We start from the raw sequence: 21,756 nt of genomic DNA, 5'->3' as shown, positions 1-21,756 counted from the left end.
GACAAGGAAGGGAACATGGTTACTGCTTTCAAATTGGCGTGAGGGAGGATGTTTCACTTTTTTATTTATAATTTTTCTAAAACTTCCCACCCCATGGAATGTGTTTGGATCCAAAGTCAGGCCCCGGTTCTGCCAGGAGCTCCACGGAGGCAGATCGCCATTCAGAAGTAACCGTTTCCCTTCTCTTCCAGTGGCATTATGAAGCCGGGTTTGAATGCTATCCTGGGACCAACAGGGAGCGGCAAATCCTCGTGAGTCTTTCTTTGGTTTCCTCCAATGGAGAATGAACAGTCCTAGGTGGAAACTGAACTCCCTGGAGGCTGGAGGAGACTAGCTGGAAAAATCTAAGGCCTTGGAAAGGCACCTTCGTGATTTAGGAACATAGGTCTGGAAGGGACCTGCTGGGTCAAGTCCCCTGTTGTCACAGGCAGCCACATCATATCATCCCAGCCATAAATTTATCAAGCTCTGTCTTAAAACTAGTTAGGTTGTTTGCCCCTGCTACTCCAGTTCGAAGGCTGTTCCAGAATCTCGCCCCTCCGATAGTTAGAAATCTGCTAATTTCCATCCCAAATTTATTCATGGCCGGTGTATACACATTGCATGGGCTTCAACCAAGAGTGTAGTTTCATGCAGGGGTTCTCAACCATTTTCATATTGCAACCGCTCTGGACCCCCCTCCCATCTACTCTCTCCTGTTTATCAGGGTGGTTGTGACTCTGTCTTCTGTCAGGATACGACCTGCAGGTTGAGAACCCATGGTCTAGTCCTTAACGAAGAGGCAGGACTCTGGGGTTCCATGCCCAGCTCTGGGAGGGAGCAGAGTCAGACCCCAGGGTTCTGTTCATGGTTCTGTCACTGATTTGCTCCATAACCTTGAGCAAATGATTTCCCTTGTTCTCCCCATCTATAGCATAGGGAATGATAATACTTTCCAGTCTCACAGGGGTGCAGAGGGGCTGCAGCAATGTTTGTAAAGTGATTGGAGATCCCTGGGTGAAAGATGCTAGAGAAGTATAAAGTAGGCTACTTCCATTTTAAAGTTGGATCTGTTGACTTGCTCTTGTGTGGGAGGAAAAGAGGAGAGTGTCTTGCATTGCCACGCTCTCACCACCCCAGTGGCCAGTTTAACAGTGATAGTGATGGGCAAAGTAGCTCATGGAAGATCATTGCAATGCAAGGCCTAGAGCAGGATCATCACCCAGGAAGATCAGAGTGGGGGTGAGATGGTCTCTTACAGGCCATCGTTGAACTCCTCCCAGCAGGGTGGAGTGAGTTAAATCAGTGATTGAAATAATGATTTAAATCACCACGTGGCAAACCTTGATTTAAATCAGCAATTTTCATTAACCTTTCCATTTGTACGTCAGTTATTTTCTAAAGAAAGGTGCCTTCTCATTCGTTGACATAGCTATTAAAATATGTTGATTTACAACTAAAGAGAGCTTTTATGCTAGATTTGGTGCATCTTTTCGCTGCCTACAAGGGTACACTACAACTATATACATTTATTTAAGCAATGATATAGCAGAATATTTTCAGATTCTTATTAATTGTATATTTTAGTATGTTAGAAAAAGTGAATGATATCTTGCTTATTTATTAGATAATTAACATTTTGCTCATGATTTGTGTCAAGCTGCAACTGGAATTTAATTAAACACACAAAACAGCATATGTATGTATTATTTAAATGCTTTATGAGATTATAAACCATTTAGGCCTTAACATATTTTGCATTAAATTCAGATTTCATTGAAACAGGTTTATATTTAAAAATACTTATTACAATTTAAATAAAACCAAAAAAAATCAGATATAAATAACATTATTTGATATCTAAATTTTTTCAAAAAAAGTATCCATTTTTATCCCCCCAGGATAGGACAAAACCCTATCTGCTTAATGCTGTGTCTACATTACAGAGCTTATGTTGGCACGGGCATGTCAGCATAGATACAGCCAGGGCCGGTTCCAGGCACCAGCTTACCAAGCAAGTACTTGGGCGGCCACACCAGAGAGGGGCAGCACGTCCGGATCTTCGGCGGCAATTCGGCAGTGGGTCCCTCACTCCTGCTGGGAGCAAAGGACCTCCTGCTGAAGTGCCGCAGATCGCGATCGCAGCTTTTTTGTTTGTTTGTTTTTTGTTTTCCGGGGGTGGTGGGGAGTGGCTGCTTGGGGCGGCAAAAACCCTGGAGCCAGCCCTGGATACAGCAAACACCAACAGAACGAGTTTTCCTCCGATGTAGGAACATTGTTAGCTACATTGACAGAAGTACTTTTCTGTATACATGTGTATCTACTCTGGTGGTTTTGTTGCTATTCACTGACATACCCATACCAATATAAATTCTAAGTGTAGACCAAACCTAAGAGCTCACTTTGGTAATAGTGTTTTATTCACCTTTTTATGTATGTGTGTGTGTATGTGTGTATAGATAGATAGATAGAGTTGCTCCTGATTTAGAATGGATTGGACCCTTAGACAGCACACTTCTGTGTTATAAAAAATTGGCTTGAGTTTGCCTGTTAGCAGGAAGACTCATTCCTTGTCTCCACTGGGATTAGAGCCACTGTTTAGAGTGGGATGAATAACAGTTGACTTGCCATTCCAAAAAATCGAAAAAAATGTTTTTGGCTGAACAGAAAACTATGTTTGACATTTTTGGTGAATCAGAAAGTCAAAAAATATTGGTTTCAGGGCTAACAGAACATCATGTTTGACCCACATCTACTTTTTTTTTTTCGTTTCGAGTGTTTTTTATTGTTTTCAATTTTTAAAAAAATAATAGAGGAAAAGTTCAAAAGGACAAGTTATTTTGAATAAAAAAATTTAACCGTTTCACTCTGAAAATGTTGAAATGAAATGGTTAGACTTTCAGAGTATTTTTGTGATTTGGGGTTTTTTTACACACAGTGCGGTGAAATCAACAGGAATTCCTGAAAAATTTTGGTGTCATCAAATCTTTGCATTTTTCACCAGAAAAACGTTTTGGCTGCAAACTACCACCCAGCTCTAGCAGTGGTGTGGCTGTGCCAGGACAAACCCCTAGCTGTAGGCACTATTTGCACAAGTGCAACATGATGTGCACCTGTGAATTGCACCTACAGTAAGAGTTTGCACCTAAAATCCCAATGCCAGGTAAGGCATGAACCTAGTGCCTTTTGCACTGCTTGTAGTTGAGATCAGTCAGTTTGCAGCATAGTCTGAGCAAATTACAGTGCAGACTCAACAGAAATGCAAAGCCTTAGTAATTATCCCTAATCGTAGCAGTTACCCAATGAAAATAAAAGTAGGTATGGCGGAATCTAAGGACTGTTGCTTGTCTTTAGTCTCCTAGATGTGCTGGCTGCTAGAAAGGACCCTGCTGGCCTGTCCGGGCAAGTGCTCATAGATGGCTTCCCGCAACCTCCAAATTTCAAGTGTATCTCAGGATATGTCGTGCAGGTCAGCGTCTGTTTCTCTTCTGTCTGTCTCCTGGCTGGGAGAAGCTGAGTGGTTGAGGAGCAGAGATATTGGTGATCAAGAGCTGCCATGGTGTGAAGTCTTTGTAAAGGGAGTTGCATGAGAATGGAAAAGTGGCATCCAGACTCCTACATGATAACATGGTTCTTTAACCAGGGTGATGGCCCACAGGCAGAGACATCTCAAGCAGGGCCCTTCAGATGCAGGTGGGTGGTTGTCAGCAAGGACTAGATACAGTAAAACATCTGATAAGGCTGGGAAGCAACGAGAGCTCTAATGATCTTCTTATCTTCAGGCTCTGGTCAGCCTCACTCCTACTACGTTACAGGTAGGCAGTGCCAGCTGAATCGTGGAAAGAGATTGAAATGGTGGACTCAGCTCATTCTAGAGTAGCAATGACAGCCTAAAATTCAGGTAGCTGGGAGAGGCAAAGAGAACACACCTGACTAACTTGGCAACTAAGGCAGCAGCTGACTCGGGGAACCATCGGGGCCTCTGACTGAAAGCAGAGGTTGAATTGAGGTTGGATTTCAATCCTGCAGCTGAGATCAAGCCCCGGGATACAAAAATTCCCCCATAGCTCTTAGAAAGTGTGAAGGATTTTGATTTTTCCTGTAAGAATTCCCAGTTTAGGAATCCTTGCTTTCCAGTTTCCAACCCACCAGCTATCTATAAAGCAACCAAAGCAAAATGCAAAATGACCTGCATGTGGGGGAAAATATTGGGCTGTGCCCCCACTTTTTTCTGCTTTGTAGGTGGATGAAGGGCCTCAGCAGGTTAAAGAAATCTGCTCCTTTCCTGCCTTGGAACCATATTAATTATCCACAGAGTCAGCACCTTGGCTGATGTACCTAAGCATTGTCTATGGAACTCTGCTGATTTCCATCAGCTGAAAGTCTGGCTTGCAAGCCTTAAATAGTAATTTCAATGCTATGAAGCTGCACAGATATTTCCAAATTGGACAGATTTAATCTGATGGAAGTGCCTGGGACTGTGTTGAACAGTTGCGTTTTGAGAGCACTGGGAGTGGTGCTTCCTGACCAGGTGTTACAGAAGCATGTCGGATGGAAGCACAGGATGAAATCCTGATCCCACCGAAGTCAGCGTAACCCCCCGCCATTTATGTCATTGGGGCCAGGATTCCACCCACAGTTTTGGTGCTTTGTGGGGTTGAATATCAGCTGGGCGGGGGTGAGAACTCTCTGCTCCTGTTTTGACTTGCAGCTGGAGCCAATAGGTGTTAAAAGTGTGTAGCCGGCTCCATCTCATAGTGGGGGCCTTGGCTCCTCCGAGTGGCTGCCATTCAACCTATGGAGGCTGAGCACTTGCAACTTCAGCTGGAGTTCTCAGTGCTCAGCACTTCTAGAAGTCGAGCCCACAGTGATTTACATGACAAATGACCTCCCAGTGCAAAGCTCCATAGCCTGCATTTCCAGCACTACAGCAGCCTTTGTGGGAAGCAGTGTTGTCTAGTGGATAGGGCATTGGGCTAGGGGACAAGAGACCTGGGTTCTGTTTCCTGACCTGCTGTGTGACCTTGGCAAGTCACTTCCCCGTCTCTGTAGCCCTTTGTGTGCCTTGTCTATTTAGATTGCAAGCTGTCTGGGGCAGGGGCTGACCCTCACTGTATGTACGTACAGCTCCTGGCACAATGGGCCTTGATCCCAGCTGGGGTCACTCGCTGCTACGGAAAGGCAAATAACAAAGTGCCTAGGACTGAGCTGAAATGTGCTTGGCTTTTCAGCAGTGAATTTGCATTGTTTTCAGGATGACGTGGTTATGGGCACACTGACGGTGAGGGAGAATCTACTCTTCTCTGCAGCCCTGCGCCTCCCCAGCTCCATCAGCTTTAAAGAAAAAGAAGAGCGGGTCACCCAGATAATCAGTGAGCTGGGGCTCAGCAAAGTAGCTGATGCTAAGGTGAGTACCTGTGGGCGCTGAGGGAGCAGGGGGAGAACCTGCTTCAGAATCCTAACTTCTCGCCCATATCGTGGGGATGGGCACTGTACTATGCTAGGAATGCAGGGCTTTTCTGCTGAGCTGCCCTGAGCTCAGGGGCTACACCCAGCACAGAAATGTAGAGTTACTTTTGCTGGCTCACTCTGATGTTGGTTCAGCTGCATCTCATTAGCTCCAAACCAGGGGTATGAAAGAGTTTGTGTGCCTCTCTGAGGCAGAAAAAAATAGGGTAGGAGGGATGCTGCAGGGAAGACAGTTGAGCTGAGCCCTGAAGGCAGTTTTAGGTTTTGTTGTGGTCCAGGAAGTGGCGCAGCTTGGACCATGTCCAGTGTGCATGTGCTATATAGGAACAGGGGAAGAACTCTGCCTACAGCCCCCCAGATCACAGGGCTCTTCTCCTTTGCCAGCCACTTCCTGGCTTTGTGGTACGATGTGAGGACGTCAAGGTCACGATGCTAAAACTCAAGAGGGGTCAGAAGGGCCCACGGTGGCAATCTCAGCTGAGGTGTCGTCATTGTCCCCTCTGGTCTACTCAGGCCCTTATGCACTCACCCGCACAGTGGAAAAGGCTATGGGGTGAATTCATCCTTGCCCCATCAGGTTGCCTTTAGCCAGCAGCACAATTTATGTTTGAAATATTTGCTCTTGTGCATGATCTCCACACTGCCCCTGTGGTGTCCCCTGAGGGCAGGATCCAGCAAGCACAGCTCAGCCTAGCACTTGCAGACACGGCTCGTCCCCTGGGTGTTAATGGGACTGTTTGCCAGGGCAAGCCCGGCGCTCCACAGCAAAGCCAGGTACCAAACACAAAAATCTTTGCTCTAGGTAGGAACAGAACTAATCCGAGGGGTGTCAGGCGGGGAGCGGAAGAGAACCAACATCGGCATGGAGCTCATCACGGAGCCCCCGGTCCTATTCCTGGACGAACCCACCACCGGCCTGGATGCTAGCACAGCCAACGCGGTGCTCATCCTCCTGAAGAGGTAGGAGCTGCAGGGGTTTATTATCTAACACCAATGCTTCTGTGCTCATCTAAACCAATGGCTAACTGGTCTTAGTGCTGGTGAAAGAGGCTGGCCTGGGAGTCTCTTTCTCGGGGCCTGATCCAAAGCCCATTGACTTCACTGGGCTTCAGCTCAGAGCCCTGAAGAACAGCCACAGTATGGACAGTCCCGCTGCCAGCTTCCCACTGCAACCAGGGCACCCCAACTCTGTCCTGGAGAGGTCACCTCTGGAGTGGGAAGGATTTGAGAGCTCAGTCCTCATGGTCTAGTCACTTCTTGGCTGTCACTCACAGCGACTAGAGCTGGCCGATGGTGGATTTTTCAGTTTTGCTGGCAATTCCAAGAAGTAACAATAACAAAATTTTGGTTTGGGTTGAACCAAAAATGAAACTTTTCAAAAATTTTCAGCAAATGGAAAACAAAAAATTCCAAATCCTCTTGGGTTGAATGAGCCACTTTGTCTTGACAAAATCAAAAAGTTTAATTTCAGTTTTGACCAGTTTGTGTTTTAATAAAACAAAAGGAAATTTTGAAACAAAAGAGATGCTTCAAACCAAAAAATCGAAACATTTTGTTTCACAAATGTCAAAGAATTCCAATTTTAAAATATATATATATTAGGTCTTTGGGGCCAAAACGGTTTAGTGAAATGGACATGAAATGTCTTGGTGTCGCCAAATCTGCAGTTTTGGGCCAAAAAAAGTTTTGTACAAAACGTTTTGCCCAGAGCTCCTCCCTACATTAGGAAAATGGATCATGGCTGATAACAGGTTTCCTTTGGTCTCTCGTAACTGAAGCTGGAGACGGACTGACTGCTGGGTGTAGATTGGGCCAAATTGTCCATAACAACCACTCCGGAAAGGCTGCTGAATCTCTCGTTCCACCAGAGATGGCTCCCTCCCTCTTGGGCTTGCAGCTTGTTGGCTGGGCATTGTAGGGGAAGCTTTCCCAGCTGCTGCCCATGCTGTATCTGTTCTGGGGGCAGAAGCCTTCAGGGCAGTCAGTTGGGCACTTTCTTCAACACTACATTCACTTAGGCCTGGTCTACACTGGAGTGGGGATCGATCTAAGTTACGCAACTTCAGCTACGTGAATAACATAGCTGAAGTCGACGTACTTAGATTGACTTACCGTGGTGTCTTCACTGAGTCGACTGCTGCCGCTCCTCCATCGACTCTGCCTGCGCCTCTCTCAGCGCTGGAGTACAGGAGCCGACGGGAGAGCGCTCGGGGATTGATTTATCGCATCTAGACTAGACACGATAAATCAATCCCCACTGGAGCGATCACTGCCCGCCGATCCAGCCAGTAGTGAAGACATACCACAAGTGAAAGGGCTTCCAGCAAACATAGTTCAAAGGAAAACTAGGTAATAGTGGTCTGGGTAGAGTAGGCTAAAACAGTAGCTAAGAAAAATATCCTTGAATGACCAGACCCTCTTGCCCTGTCTTCTGAAATATGTATATAAGAACGGCCATACTGGGTCAGAACAAAGGTCCATCTACCCTAGTATTCTGTCGTCCAACAGTGGCCAATGCCAGGTTGCTTCAGAGGGAATGAACAGAGCAGGTAACCATCAAGTGATCCATCCCCTGTTGCCCATTCCCAGCTTCTGGCAAACAATGGGCGCAGCTGAGGTTTGGACTCTTTGCTCTCATCCTAGGCTTTCGAGAAGAGGTCGGACCATCATTTTCTCTATCCACCAGCCCCGCTATTCCATCTTCAAGCTCTTTGACAGCCTAACGTTGTTGGCTTTGGGAAAGGTGCTGTATCATGGTCTGGCTAAGCAAGCCCTGAAATATTTTAGTTCTATCGGTAAGTCTGCACTGCAAATGCAATAATGCTAATCCCTATTATATTTTAGTGCTTGCGTCTCAAAACATGGCAAGAAATAAGGTAACAAATTATTTTAATTGCTTAGTGCCTAATTCTTAATAATGATGGATCAGCTCCTGCTACGTTTAGTCCATTGCTGCATTTTCCAGACACAAAAAGCAGCCTCATGTTTACAATCTGAATGAGTTTTATGTAGATTAAAAAAAGCAAAAAAGAACAAAAGTAAGGTCACCATGAGAGCTCAGTGTATGTCCCCCCTTCAGGGCTCATTGTATCCACTCTGCCTCACAAAATGACGGCTGACAGCAGGCTCCCAGACAATTAGAAGCTCAGTAAAACAAACGACAAGGTCACAACAGTTAGGTGGCTATATGCATCCCGGGCAGGGTTATCTCAGTGGGTCACATGCTGAGGTCTGTGGACCACCGGGGATCTGGGTGCAGGGCCCACAGGTCTGAAGGTTGCTGAGAAGGTGGGGAGACTGGCAGGAGCGGCGCCAGGGTTTTTGGCGCCCTAGGCGGGGGTCCTTCCACACTCCCGGTTGTCGTCGGCAATTCTATGGCGGGGGGGTCCTTCCGCGCTCCTGGTCTTCGGGGCACTTCGGCAGCGGGTCCCGGAGCGAGTGAAGGACCTGCCGCAGAATTGCCGCCGAAGACCCGGAGCATGGAAGGACCCCCCCCGCCGCCGAATTGCCACCCTCCCAAATCCTGGTGCCCTAGGCAACCGCCTAGGTCGCCTAAATGGAAGCGCCAGCCCTGGAGACTGGCAGGGAAGATCATGTGCAAGAGGGTATTTCTTACAAAGGGTGAAAAGCACTGTGGTTGGTGCCTATGTAACCCACGCACCTCCTGGGTGTGGTGTTCTGTCCCATCTAGTGGCACCAAGATCACTTAGGGCTGGTCCACACTAACCCCCCAGTTCGAACTAAGATACGCAACTCAAGTCGAAGTACCTTAGTTCGAACTACAAAGTACTTACCGCGGGTCCACACACGGCAGGCAGGCTCCCCCGTCGACTCCGCGTACTCCTCTCGCGGAGCAGGAGTACCGGCGTCGATGGCGAGCACTTCCAGGATCGATTTATCACGTCTAGACAAGATGCGATAAATCGATCCCAGAAGATCGATTGCTTACCTCCGGGTTCGGCGGTAAGTATAGACGTACCCTTAGAGAGAGAGATTAATGAATCTGCTCTACAGCCTTAGCTAAGGGCCACGTGGCTTTTAGCTCATGCGGTAGAGGCTCATGTATTTAGCTCCAGAGGTCCCAGGTTCGATTCCCACCTGCCGACGACCGGGGTCTGTCAGTGTTACACCTACACTTGTGTTAGCAGGGTAATGACTACACAGTGGGAACCCTGCTTCTGTGAATAATGGAGAGTGTGGTGTGGACTCCTGGGTTCTATTCCTTTCTCTGTCACTGTGCTGTAACCTTACATTCTGCCCAGTCGCTCTTCCTTCCCCCTTGTTCGGGAGGGTACTTCATTGTGTGGGTGCACAGCTTACTCCCCTCTGGCCAGTGAGTGGCGGGGGATGGAGGACCAGTATTACTGTGTCTCCTCAGCCCCTCAGTCCCCTCCTCACCCACCCAGTCACTTGCCACAGGCACCGCTGGCCGAGCAGCCCTGCTCTCCCCACCCGTAGCCAGAGTCCCCAGCAGAGCAGAGGCGACATGGAGGGGCCTTATTGCCCCGCGGGCCAAGTAGGCACCATGACAGTCTAGCCCTGCAGAGCGTTGGGTGCCCAAAAGGAGACACTGAGCTTGGTTTTCAGAAAGGCCGAGCACCCACAGCTCAGTTCAAGGCAGAGGGAGCTGCAGGTATAGTTAGTCCAAAGGAGTCTCTAGTTAAGCACCCAAAACCAATGCAGACTTGACAAAATTGTGGACTTAACCTATGGGTATGCCTCATTTTCCCCACCTGAAAAACAAGGGGTAACCCTCCCTCTCAGCAGCGGTGCTATGGTTAGTGCTTCCAAAGAACCCCAGAGGCTTGTGTGAAAGAGGATGGGGGGGGGGGGTGGAGTGTTCTTATAACTGGTCCTTACCATGCAGTGTTCTGTCTAAAACATGAATGTGTTCTGCTTGCTATCGTTACAGGGTATCAATGCGAGCCCTTCAACAACCCAGCTGACTTCTTCCTTGACGTGATAAACGGTGACTCCACCGCCGTAGCGGCAAGCAGAGGTGATCAGAGAAGCCTGGACAATGGAGGGACTGGAGGAGGTGAGCCAGTGAATGAGACAGCAGGCCTTGGCCAGATTGCAGGGGAAGTTGCAGGCAGTGAGGGTAGATTTTTGTTTTGTTTTCTCCTAGTGAGTGGGCATTTTGTTGTATTTTCCTACTCGTACTTTGCCCTCACATATAGCACCTTTCAGCAGGAGCCTTCAGGCTCTCAAAATGCTTTGAAAAGGTGACTTTGTGCTATCAACCCACTTTTACAATGGGAAAAAATTGAGGCATGGAGTTAGATGAAGTGACTTGCCCATGGTCACCCAGGTAACTGGTAGCAGAGACAAACTAAAACTCAAGCCCAAGCAGAGTTCTGACCCTGAAAAGGGAGCAGTGCCACAGACTCCCTGAAATTCATTAGGGATGTTGGTAATTGCTGTTGGTTTTACGTGGCAGGCGCTCAGATAGTACAGTGATGGGCAGCAGTGTAAAACCCTGAGACAGCCAGAGAGCTGGGAGCAGGACCCAGATGTCCTGACTCCTAGTCCTATGCTCTAACCACTAGGAAACAGTGCTTGTCCTCCAAGGAAGCAACATACACAAACCAGCCAGGGTTGATTTTATGATCAAACACTGCCTTTTTCTGTAGCCGTGTATGCATGTGCAGTGTGCAGCACTGTGTAGTACAACAGGTCTGTTGTATGGCCACGCAACAAAGACCCAATTGTATAGAATCTCGGGGTAGAGGGTGCACACTCGGGCTCCTCCACCCATTGAAGAAGGTTCCAGCCACCTTTAAAGCAGCTGGGCTAGCTAGAGTGCTGTCACTTGGGTCCAGATCCTCAAAGGCATTTAGGCTCCTAACGCCTACTGATTCATTACATTGAGAGTTTATTCATTACATAAATCCCTTTGAAGGCCTGGGCCCTGGTCTGCAATGCCGGCCAGCAGTCTCTTTAGTGGGCTCCATGAATAAGGAACCTGGAGCAAACTCAATGGGAAGCTCCCACCTTGATCCCAAATCCTGGTCAGCTAAAGATTTCATGGGTTCCTCATGATCAGGGGTTGCATTAGTGAGATCCCACTGAGCCAACGGTGCCGGGTTTAAGATGGGGGACTGGATCAATCATGCTGAGTCCTGTCTTGGGCCCTTTACTCTAGGGGTAATCAGTGATGAAGAGCAGAATGTGGACAAGAGCGTGGTGGAAACTCTGCACGAGCAGTACCTGAACTCCAGCCAGTATCGGGACATGAGAGAAGAGCTGAAGAAAGTGGAGCTCAGCCAGCAGAATGAGCAGGGGAAGTTGAGGAGCATGAACAAGGTCACATATGCAAATGGATTCTTCACCCAGCTCTACTGGGTGTCCATCCGTGCCATCAAAAACCTCATCAGGAACCCCCAGGCGTCTGTGGCACAGGTGAGACATTGCTGCTGAGTAGGACCACTCCAGTCTCACTCTGCAGTGGTCATATCAGGCTCCTTGTTGTGGTATCGCTGTCCCTGCTAGATCAGTGGTTTGAATCCAGCCCTGGTCAGCAGGGGCAAGAAATCATGACTGCCTGATGGCTGGCTGGTGACCTATGTAAAACTCCAGGTCTTTAGTAGACATCGCAGCAGACCTGCTGGCTGAGCTGAATGGCTGGTAAATGCCAGCAGTCAATTACAGTGCCTCCGTAGCAAGGCGGAAGCAGGGGAGGAACTGGGACTCCTTGGGGTGTCTCCAAAGCACAATGTCTTTGCCCCATACAGATTACACAGCCCTGAACGATGGGGGCTGTGACTAAAAGCACGATCTAACCCTAAACAAATGAGCAGCAAGCAGGATCCAGCAGAGAGAGACAGTGGGCTGAGTTCTTCTCAGAACACTCCTTGACCCCATAGACATCTCTAGGCCACGGGTCCATTAAGAAACGGAATTTCACATGGGCCACTGAATGACTTTTGCTCCTTGCTGACCAGGACTAGAGTCCAGTCAGTGAGGTAGAGGCAGAGGCAGAGGACTCCAAATCCCATTACGTCTATCGATATTTATAAAGCACCTGCCAAAATAGGGCTGGAATTTTCCAGGCCCCTAAGGGAACTAGGCACCCTTCATAGACAATGGGCACCCAACCCACTTAGGCACCATTAAAGATCCCAGCCTTAGTTTTGTGCAAGTACAGTGATGGCTGTCTGGGAAATGATCAGTTCTCAATCCCACTGGGGATATAGACAGTGCCTTGAATTTTGAGTGTGCTGTTAATTCTCTGCCCTGTTTAGGGTTATTGATGATGGGCTGTTACTTTGGAGCACGTGATTCTGTTTCTTTGGGGAGGAGTGTGGCCAAGGCTTTTAGGCTTGTCTGGAGGGTAACTGATGAGAATTTGGCCCAGTATCTTTGTTTGTACCCAAACACTGGCCCAAAATATCAGAGACAAATGTAAATTTTGGGCCCTGTACGTGGCTCTAATGACCTGTGTTCTATCCAGTGACTCCTCCCTGTTCTTCCCTTTGCACAATTCCTTTTTCTTTGCACCTCCAGATCGCAGTGACCACCCTCCTAGCCCTGATTGTGGGAGCCATCTTTTTCAGAGTAAAACTAGACCAAAGTGGCATTCAGAATAGGTAAGGCTTGAAGTAGGGTCCCATTTATTTCAGGTCAATCTCTGCCACATTTCAGCAGCGGGGAGGCGTCGGGTCCCTGGGCTACATTCAGATCCAGGAGGGGTGAACAGGGTTTGACATCCTAACTTTTGGTGCCCGAGGTCAGGCATTACTGTAGTTCCTGAAACAGCAGCTGTCCCATCACCCCAAGGAGTATTCCCACATGGAATATGAAGGAGACAAGAAGAGGCAGGTATCAGTTAAGTATATGATACCTCCTGTATGCAATGTTGGTCCAATAACATGTATTACCATACCCACCTTGTCTCTCTGATACTCCTGTGTCAGGGAACTGTACTGTATTGGCAGGGAAATGCCTTGATGATATAATAGGCCTTTGGCATCTCTAGCTGCTATGATCCGGGATAAGGTTTCTGGTACTGGAGATTTTGGCCTGTGCCTTGGTCTTCAACTATTTTGATTTGTATTCCAGGGTTGGATCCTTGTTTTTCGTAACCTCAAACCAGTGCTTTTCCAGCGTATCAGCGATCGAGCTGTTTATAAAGGACAAGAAATTGTTTGTGTAAGTAGCAGCCCTCCCACAAGAATTTCTTTATCAGAATTTAGGGTGGAGGGTGCGAATTTTGACAGACTACCTGAAACAAGTTTCACCTGCCAGGACCCGACTTCGAGGCTTTGCTTCTCCTCTGCAACCTCTGGTGCTAACAAAGACTGCGCCTCTGAAATAGGGACCCTGCTCTGTTTTAGGAATCTGGGATGGGACAAAGGGAACACAGAGTCCAGGCTAAGCAGGGGGCAGAAGTTGGGGAAGCTGCACAGGAATGCTCAAGAGGTAGAGAAAAGACAACCCATAATCAGGGGCACCAGAATGAGGGGCCCAAGGGGCCATGGCCCTCACACTTTTTGCCCAGGCCCGGCCCACTCCCCTCTTCTTCCCCCTGAGACCCCGCCCCCTAGTCAGGCCAGAAGCTGGAGCCTGGCCTGGGTAAGAGCAGTCCTGGGGAGTTGCAGACCCTCCACCTGCCGGGGGAGCGGGAGCAAGAATAGCCCCCGGCCTGCGTCCCCACCCCTTGGGCCCCCTACCCAGGGCAGGTGGATGGTCGATGGCTCCCCACAGCTGCCAGGCAGCTCTTACAATGGCCAGGCTGCGGCTCTTCAGCCCCTGAGGCCCTGCCCCCAGGCCAGGCTGGGAGCCAGAGCCAGATCAGAGTAAGAGCCACACAGGCAGCTGTGGGAAACCGCGGACCCTCCACCTGCCCTGGACATGGGCCAGGAGCTGCTCTCAGGCCACTCCACTCCAGGCAGGTGGAGGACCCCAGCTCTGACTTACAGCTTGGCCAGGAGACAGGGCCTCAGGGGAAAGAGGAGGGGCAGGGGTGGGACGACAGATGGGGTGGGGCCTCGTGCCCCCCCACTTTTAGGCAGAATCCATCACCCCTGCCCATAATGGCTTAGCATTGAGGCCCAGCCTTGTAAGGACGCCTGAACTATGAGCTGGGTGATCCCACATACATAGATAGGAAATAGGACTCAAAGAATAGCTTCCATATCAGTGGGTGTCAGATCCTGGGCCCCTGTGAAGTCCTCTTTGCACCACAGCAGTAATGAAAATGTGGTTTAAAGCTGCCCCTAAAGGGGTGTTGACGTCACTAGGCCTCACCCTAGGTAACTCGGGAGGGTGGAAGGCCACAAAGTGTCAATGAAGCCTTCCTGCACTAGGCCTAAGTGAACCAAACTCTATCCTTCCATGTTTAAACTCTAATCAACCTCAAAAGCCAGGTGCAATTGGAATATGTAAGCAACCAGTTATCTGTGTGCAACCCCCTGCTCAAGCAGTAATAATGAGGCCTGCATGTTTCTGGCTGAAGGGAAAAAGGACAAGATAACGGTTTAAAGAAGTTACTAACAAGCTAGGCTTATAGCTGCCAAGAATGACTTAACTATTACCAGGGATGGGAGGGGCAGAGGGAGGAATGGGGGGGAGAAAGGGAGGGCTAGAGCGGAAAGGGGGGGGTGAGGCTTAACTGCAAAATGTATAAAAGAAGAAAAACTGTTCCTGTTAATGTGCTTGATCTGAGATGTGCCTGTCTCCTTGCGCCGCTTTGGGATCCCAAATAAACTTTGTTTGCTTCTCCCCCTGGTGTGTTTATTGGCGCGAAGCACACCGGGCAACGGACCCGCTGTTGCTTTGCCTCGGGCACTCTGTGCTGGCAACAGGGGCAACTGGGAATCTCTCTCTGAAATGTGACTGTAACCCACTGGGAAGTGTATGTTACAGGCCCCCCAGTGTGTCTAGCCACACAGGGTATGAGTTGTTACAGCCCTCAGCTACTGCACCTTGGCTCAAGCTGTAGTAATTCCTACTTTTAGCTCTGAAGGTCGCTCAATCAATCCCCATTGTGTTGACAAGATGACGGCTGTCACATAATTACCTCTTAAAAGTGTATGCAGTGCCTCCGTAGGGCACTGGCATGATAGCCCCTGGAGACTGGACGCATCTGCCTCTCCCCACTACAGCCTCAGCAGCAGCACTGCCAGCTTCCCTCAGGCTGATTTCTGCCAGCGCTGTCCCCTATAAAGCACTTTAGGGTGAGGGCCTGTCAGAGTTCAGCCTCGACAGCTTAACCACTGCTTGGCCTGTCTACAAAGACTGCCAGTGGAGGCTCCAGTTAGTGCCAGTGGCGACCCAGGCACCTGGGCCCTGGTAACTGACCTGAGACCAACTCATTTCACCTGGCCCAGCAAACAGCCAACGACTTGTGTTCACGACCTGGATTGGATTTGAGTCAGTGGCCTAGAAGTGAGTTCCAAGTTTTGAGCCTTCCACTTCCTCTTGGAAACAGATATTCAAAATTAGCTATGGAAGCTTTCAAATCAATCCTCTTCCAGTGAGAACCAGCCTTTGGCCTTCCAACTGTGCAATGTTCAGGACCATTACCTTTGCGGGGATGGGAGGCTTTTTCAGTATAGTAATGCTTCACACTGCTATAGTGCCTTCCACTCAGGGATCTCAAAACCCTTTACAAAGCATAAGGAAGCCCTTATGACAGCCCTGTAGGGGCAGATCAGTATTGTTCCCCCCACTTTATGGATTATGGGAAACTGAGGCACCGAGCAAGTAAGCAACTTGCCCAAGGTTGGATAGTGAGTCAGTGGCAGAGCTAAGAATAGAACCCAGTTATCCTGACATTACAGTTGTCTTTTTAATAAATAACAGATAGTCATTGCTGAAGTTAGTTCTCATCCATATTGATAACCTCTAAATATGTACAATAACCTGTGTTCCTGTCTTCACAGCCATCAGTACACCAGTGGGTACTACCGAGTGTCAGCATACTTCTTTGCTTTGATGATTGGAGACCTTTTGCCCATGAGAACTCTTCCAGGCATTATCTTTTCATGCATAAGTTACTGGATGATTGGTAAAAAACTGATACGTTCACTTAACCACCCCTGCCCCGCTTTGTTCTTGCATAAACACCTTTGATATCTTGAATCTGAGCCGTCCATGCTTATTTCTACAGCTAAGCCACACAAATGGTTTTTTTTAAAAAGGGGGAGGTAGTGCCTCCAGCGTCCCTGCACAGACTGAACTGTGCGTGTGTTTAGAGGCTGTTAAATGCAGTCTGATATACAGGAACAATTCATGGGGTGAAATCTAGCTGGAAATCCTACTAGAAAAAGGCCAGCCAGCAACAGGAATGCAAGGTGAAGCTGGCTACCGACTCCCAGTAAACTTACTTTTCAGTTTTCATCTCCTGAATTCCTGGCCATCTGGCTTCTGCTTCATTGCAGCCAACTCTAAACTCTCTTGCTCCTCGCCTGAGCAAGTGTCTTGCTACCATGGACAGGGTTCCGAGGGCAGCTGCGAAGGTTTTGTAACCCAGCCATTCACCGGACCTTTCTGTCTCATGCTGTTTTGACAGGTTATCAGGCAGTAGCAGGACGGTTCTTTTTCTTCATGCTGACACTGGTGCTAGTATCCTACACCGCTACGGCCATGTCTCTGGCTATCAGCGCTGGGATGAATGTGGTGGCCATTGCCAATCTGTTTATCACTATTTGCTTTGTCTTCATGCTTGTGAGTACTGTGTGCGCGGCTGGGGGGAGAGGGGGTTGCATGGAAGGCAGATGTGGATTGACTGAGCACTAATGGAAGTGAGGGATTAATAGGGGTGGGGAAACTCTGACAGTCTTGGCCCTTGCCCATACACAATGCACCTCAGTCCTGACCTCCAGCACCCTCTGTCACTGCAGTCCGAGATCACACACACAACTCTACCAATGCATGTTAGTTCTGCCCTGCAGCTCCCCCAGCTATTTCAGTACTAGACCTAATGCTGCCAAATGCCTGTGGGCCTCAGCACTGACCTGCAGTACCCCTTGCCCATGTTATCAGGCCCAACATAGCTCTGCCAGTGCACCACTCTCCTACTGCACCCTCTACTATTCCCATCCTGTCCTGCAGCCAGTGTACCGCATCCTAACCTGCTGCTGCACCTTTAGTCATTCCGGTCCTGGGCCTTCCACTGCTCTACAATGCACCTTAACCCTGACATGCAATGCTCCCTGCTAGTCTAGTCCCAAGCACACCATACCAGTGCAATTCTGCTGACCCACAACTTCCCCTGCTATTCCAGTCCTGGCCCATCAAATAGCCCTCCCAGTGCACACAGTCAATAGCCTTCCTTCTGGGAAAGAAAGCTACTGAGGCTTGTGGCTCCATGATGTGAGTGTGTGCATAACGAGGACTGGCCTGAGTGAACCAGGCTCCTTTTACTGCTCACCCGGGACCATATTCACCAGTGGCATTAGTGGGTGCAAGTCTGCTTACACCAAAATTCAGTGTCTCAAATAGAAGTAAATGTTTTCATGATTTCTTTAACAACTTCAGTCAAGGGAGTTTAAAAACAAACCCCTCTTCCCTGCACTGCAGGCAGCCTGGACAAATAGCATTGTGCCAGGTCACGGGGAAAAGACTTGAAATAAGCTCTAAAGGGATGTATTTTGTTGTGCCAAATGCTGCACGTAGTCTGAGGAATGGGGACATTCACCCCCTCATTTATGCTTTGGCTCTGGTTTGCTTTTGGCTTTCACCATTAACATGTTTCTTCCTTGGCTACATTTCTTCAAGACTTGGGTGAGTTCTACCAAGTGAGTGAGAGTTTAAGGCGGAGGTGATGGGTATTTAACTCCTATAGTTCTACAGGTATAGCCTGAAGTGTGGGTACAGTTTGATTGGCATGCAAGTGCCGTTTTCCCAGACGGGATGGGGAATAACCAGTATAAGGTACACGTATACCAGTACAGCTGCATCCACCCTAGAGGAAGCAGTGTTGCTTTAACTGTACTGGTATAGTTAAAGTGAGACAACTCTTGTGTGTTTCCAAGGCCTAAAAGTGTATGAATTTCTGTCAGTGCGTGAACGCATGACAGCCTCTTTTTTTCTGTCATTTCAGATCTTTTCTGGCCTGTTGGTGAACCTTCCTTCTGTGATGGGATGGTTGAACTGGCTCAAATACTTCAGCATCCCCAGATACGGCCTCACGGTGAGTAGAAAATGTTATTCTGAAATGAATAAGATGCTCAAGGTGTCACTTCCTGGAGAGGTTTTTAAGGTGAATAAAGTTATTTTGAAAGTAATTGCTTAGGACTCTTTTTTTAATTTTATGAGTTTATATTTTCATGAAAGGTGTTGGGTTGGAAGCTCTGGGGAATGAACTCCTCTACTGAACCACAAAATGGGTACCACATGGGCAGCAGCAGGGAAATCACCCTATCCTACCACCCACCCATGGGCTTAGTCCCTAGCCTGGAGAGACCGTCTCTATGGGTGAGAGGGCAGTTCAGTAGTCCATGGCCTGATAGCAGAGACAGCCAGGGAGGTGGCCAATGTGTGGTGGCACTTTATGTGATGTGGGACATCCATCTATATTGTTTGTATGGTGCCCATTACCACAGTGTCTGAGCACCTCACCATCTTTAATATATTTTCTGTGGGAGGCAGGGCAGTGCTACTGCCCTAGCCACCACACCATCTTCTCTTCCACTAGGAACCTAGTTGGGACACCCAGCCCTGTTCACGTAGAACCTCAGACACCTTCTCAGAAGGCTACAGCCAAGGTTTTCAAAATCGATGAGTGATCTTGGGCCCCTCAGTTTGGGTGCTTAATGTGAGACACCTGAAGGGGCCCTGACTTTCAGAGGGCGGGTGCCCAGCACTTTGAGGTATCTCACATCAGGTACCCAGAATCACTAGCCACTCTTGAAAATCTTGGCCGTTCCATTTGGACATTACCTACTTAAATTGGATTTGAACTAGCGAGCTGAGCTGAGAAGCAAACTCTGTATGTTTGCCAGGCGTAATTAGCCACAGGGAAGAGAGACACCCACTATAGTAAAGTGTAGCTTTTCACCCAAATCTGAATATCCTTCCTGCATCATCAGGCGTCGCTTAGGGCAATAATAACGCTCTGCCGTCCCAGTCTGCTGTGCTGTTTGCTAGAACGGCTCCCTTGCTGTGTTTCAGTAACTTAACTTTTTTTCCCCCCTGAGGATAGGGTGACCAGACGTCCCGATAAAATCGGGACTGTCCCAATATTTAGGCATTTGTCCCGCATCCTGATATTTCACGGCACTCCATCTTTTTTTTTTTTTTTTTGCTCTGCCAGTGACGACCCCCCCCCCCCCCCCCCATCCATATGTCCCGATATTTTCTTCCTCTCATCTGGTCACCCTACCTGAGGATAGGTTTTTGGCCTATCAATGAACTCCCAGCCAGGAGGATCAAAAACTGATCTTCTACTGGTCCCTGCCCTTTGACCTGCCCAACTTAGGTGGCCCTACCAGGAGTTAAAATCTCCCACTGGCATAACTCTCAAGGTCATTGGGACACACAGCCCTTCTCACCTCATCAGGGTGCAGCCCCTAGGGGATGTTTTCACCCAAAGTCGAATGTTTACTCAGCATAGCAGGATGATGTTGCAGTATTTTACCTCATTGTGGTGTCTGCTTTCCTCCACAGGCCCTGCAAGTCAATGAATTTAGAGACCTTTACTTCTGTGGTGAGGAACCCCAGAAAATCACTGCGTCCCCCGGGGATGTGGCTGATTGCTCCTCAAATGCTACACAATTTGGAGAAATGTAAGTCTCTAGCTCACAACGGTTCTTGGGCCTCAGTGGGAATGAGTTTCCTGAGGGTGGAGTTTCTACAGCCATTAGTTTGGGGTCACTATAGTGCTCCTGAAAGTAGCTGCTCATCAGCCAGCTTTCTCAAGGAAGCGTCACAGGACACTCACCTCAGCACATTTTGGAGGGCTTATTTGAGACTGAGCAATTTTAGCAAATATAGTTCAGGGGGGAACTGTAGGGTGCCGGCCTGGAACCCCAGCCTAGAAAGGACAAACAACAACAACAACAACATATCCAAACGGACTTTGCCTATCTGAAATTTAGTTTTGGTAGCCTGCCATGGCTTATCTTTATAAAGGATATATTTTTTTTAAATCCTAACGTTTTCCCAGAATGGGGGTATATCAACAACAAAAGGGAGGCTGTGGAGTTGTCATGAGAGGTTAAAAGGTGCCCATCTAAGATGGTTTAGGAAGAATGAAATCATCCCTGGCATGATACAGAAGAACAGGCTGTATTACCTCATGGTAGGACACGTCAACCCAAATGAGTCAAAAAGATATGGTACCAGCTTGAACTGTTTTGACCCTGGATACAGTGAGATGTGACGATTAAAGGGTCACTGTGCTGACACATTAGGTATTGCTGGCACTCTGAAGCCATTACAGGAGGCAAAGAGGTCTAGAGGATAGGAAAAGTGGGAGTCACAAGACTTGGGGTTGTATCCCAGCTCTGTTACTGACCCACTGTGTGACTCTGGATAAGCCTCAGTGTCTGTTTGGGGAGAAAATGTCTCTGCAGAACAGAAACAATAGTAGCCACCTTTGTAAAGCACTTGGAGATCTCTGGCAGAATGTGCTAAGTGTCACTATTAACATCTGTCCCATGTCCCCCTGCAGGTGTTATGGTGAAACATATCTGTGCAGCCAAGGGATTCCATCTACCAACTGGGCCATGTGGGAAAACATAGTGGCTCTAGGCTGCATGACTGCCATCTTCCTCCTGATAGCCTATGGGAAACTCCGATTCATGAAGAAGTTCACCTAGCCTCACCCTCACTTTACTCTGTGACTTACCTCAGGACTTGGAACTGCAAAGTTTGTCAGGCCCATGCTCATTGAAAACCAATGAAAGATTCAGTGCCCACTTGTCAAGCGCAAGAAATATCTATTATGTAATCATGAGTAACATTTTTTACCTTGTCTATAGTTAAATTGCTGGCTATTTTATTGTAAGAAATTGTTAGAATATGAAGTTCTCTTACACACTTCTGTAAAAGTGCACTCTAATTTATATAACTTCATTATTCTGTGGCCACTGTCTGCAGTATCTCAGGAAAACATATTTAAACATATAAATTAATATGAACCAGATTTCATTTTGGCAATCATCTTTATTCTGTCCATCATTGATATATAATGACTGTTTTTCTGCACTGGTATCGGGTTTTTACTAGCGCCTATTGGATCACAATAGAGGCCTGTTCTATGAGGCGCTTCAAGATTTAAGACTAGAAAACATTTTGAATTGCCTTGCTTTGCAAACTGGGCATGGTGCAGATTTTATCTCTAGTAGCACCATAACATCG

The 21,756-nt window shown here is 48.1% G+C and overlaps 1 protein-coding gene across 10 annotated transcripts in view; it reads left to right on the top strand.

The window, feature by feature from the left end:
• Positions 1-21,541, top strand: part of LOC101951927 (broad substrate specificity ATP-binding cassette transporter ABCG2-like) — a 31,571-nt gene extending 10,030 nt beyond the window's left edge. For 8 of the 10 annotated variants that reach the window (XM_024107969.3, XM_024107967.3, XM_065551521.1 and 5 more), the window contains 14 exons: positions 192-251; positions 3,334-3,448; positions 5,234-5,386; positions 6,251-6,408; positions 8,092-8,243; positions 10,361-10,486; positions 11,594-11,850; positions 12,955-13,037; positions 13,510-13,599; positions 16,335-16,459; positions 16,964-17,118; positions 18,497-18,586; positions 20,062-20,180; positions 21,068-21,541. In XM_024107969.3, coding sequence (XP_023963737.1) covers positions 192-251; positions 3,334-3,448; positions 5,234-5,386; positions 6,251-6,408; positions 8,092-8,243; positions 10,361-10,486; positions 11,594-11,850; positions 12,955-13,037; positions 13,510-13,599; positions 16,335-16,459; positions 16,964-17,118; positions 18,497-18,586; positions 20,062-20,180; positions 21,068-21,215 — 1,831 coding nt within the window. In that variant the 3' untranslated portion in view covers positions 21,216-21,541. The remainder of the gene's footprint in view (positions 1-191; positions 252-3,333; positions 3,449-5,233; positions 5,387-6,250; positions 6,409-8,091; positions 8,244-10,360; positions 10,487-11,593; positions 11,851-12,954; positions 13,038-13,509; positions 13,600-16,334; positions 16,460-16,963; positions 17,119-18,496; positions 18,587-20,061; positions 20,181-21,067) is intronic. The other 2 variants (XR_010589163.1, XM_042850181.2) reach the window with 2 other exon arrangements.
• The last annotated feature ends 215 nt before the right edge of the window (positions 21,542-21,756 follow it).

The sequence above is a fragment of the Chrysemys picta genome, chromosome 7 (assembly GCF_011386835.1).
Source record: "Chrysemys picta bellii isolate R12L10 chromosome 7, ASM1138683v2, whole genome shotgun sequence".
In the NCBI taxonomy this organism is placed as follows: Eukaryota; Metazoa; Chordata; order Testudines; family Emydidae; genus Chrysemys; species Chrysemys picta.
This window is presented reverse-complemented; position numbering and strand designations above follow the sequence as displayed.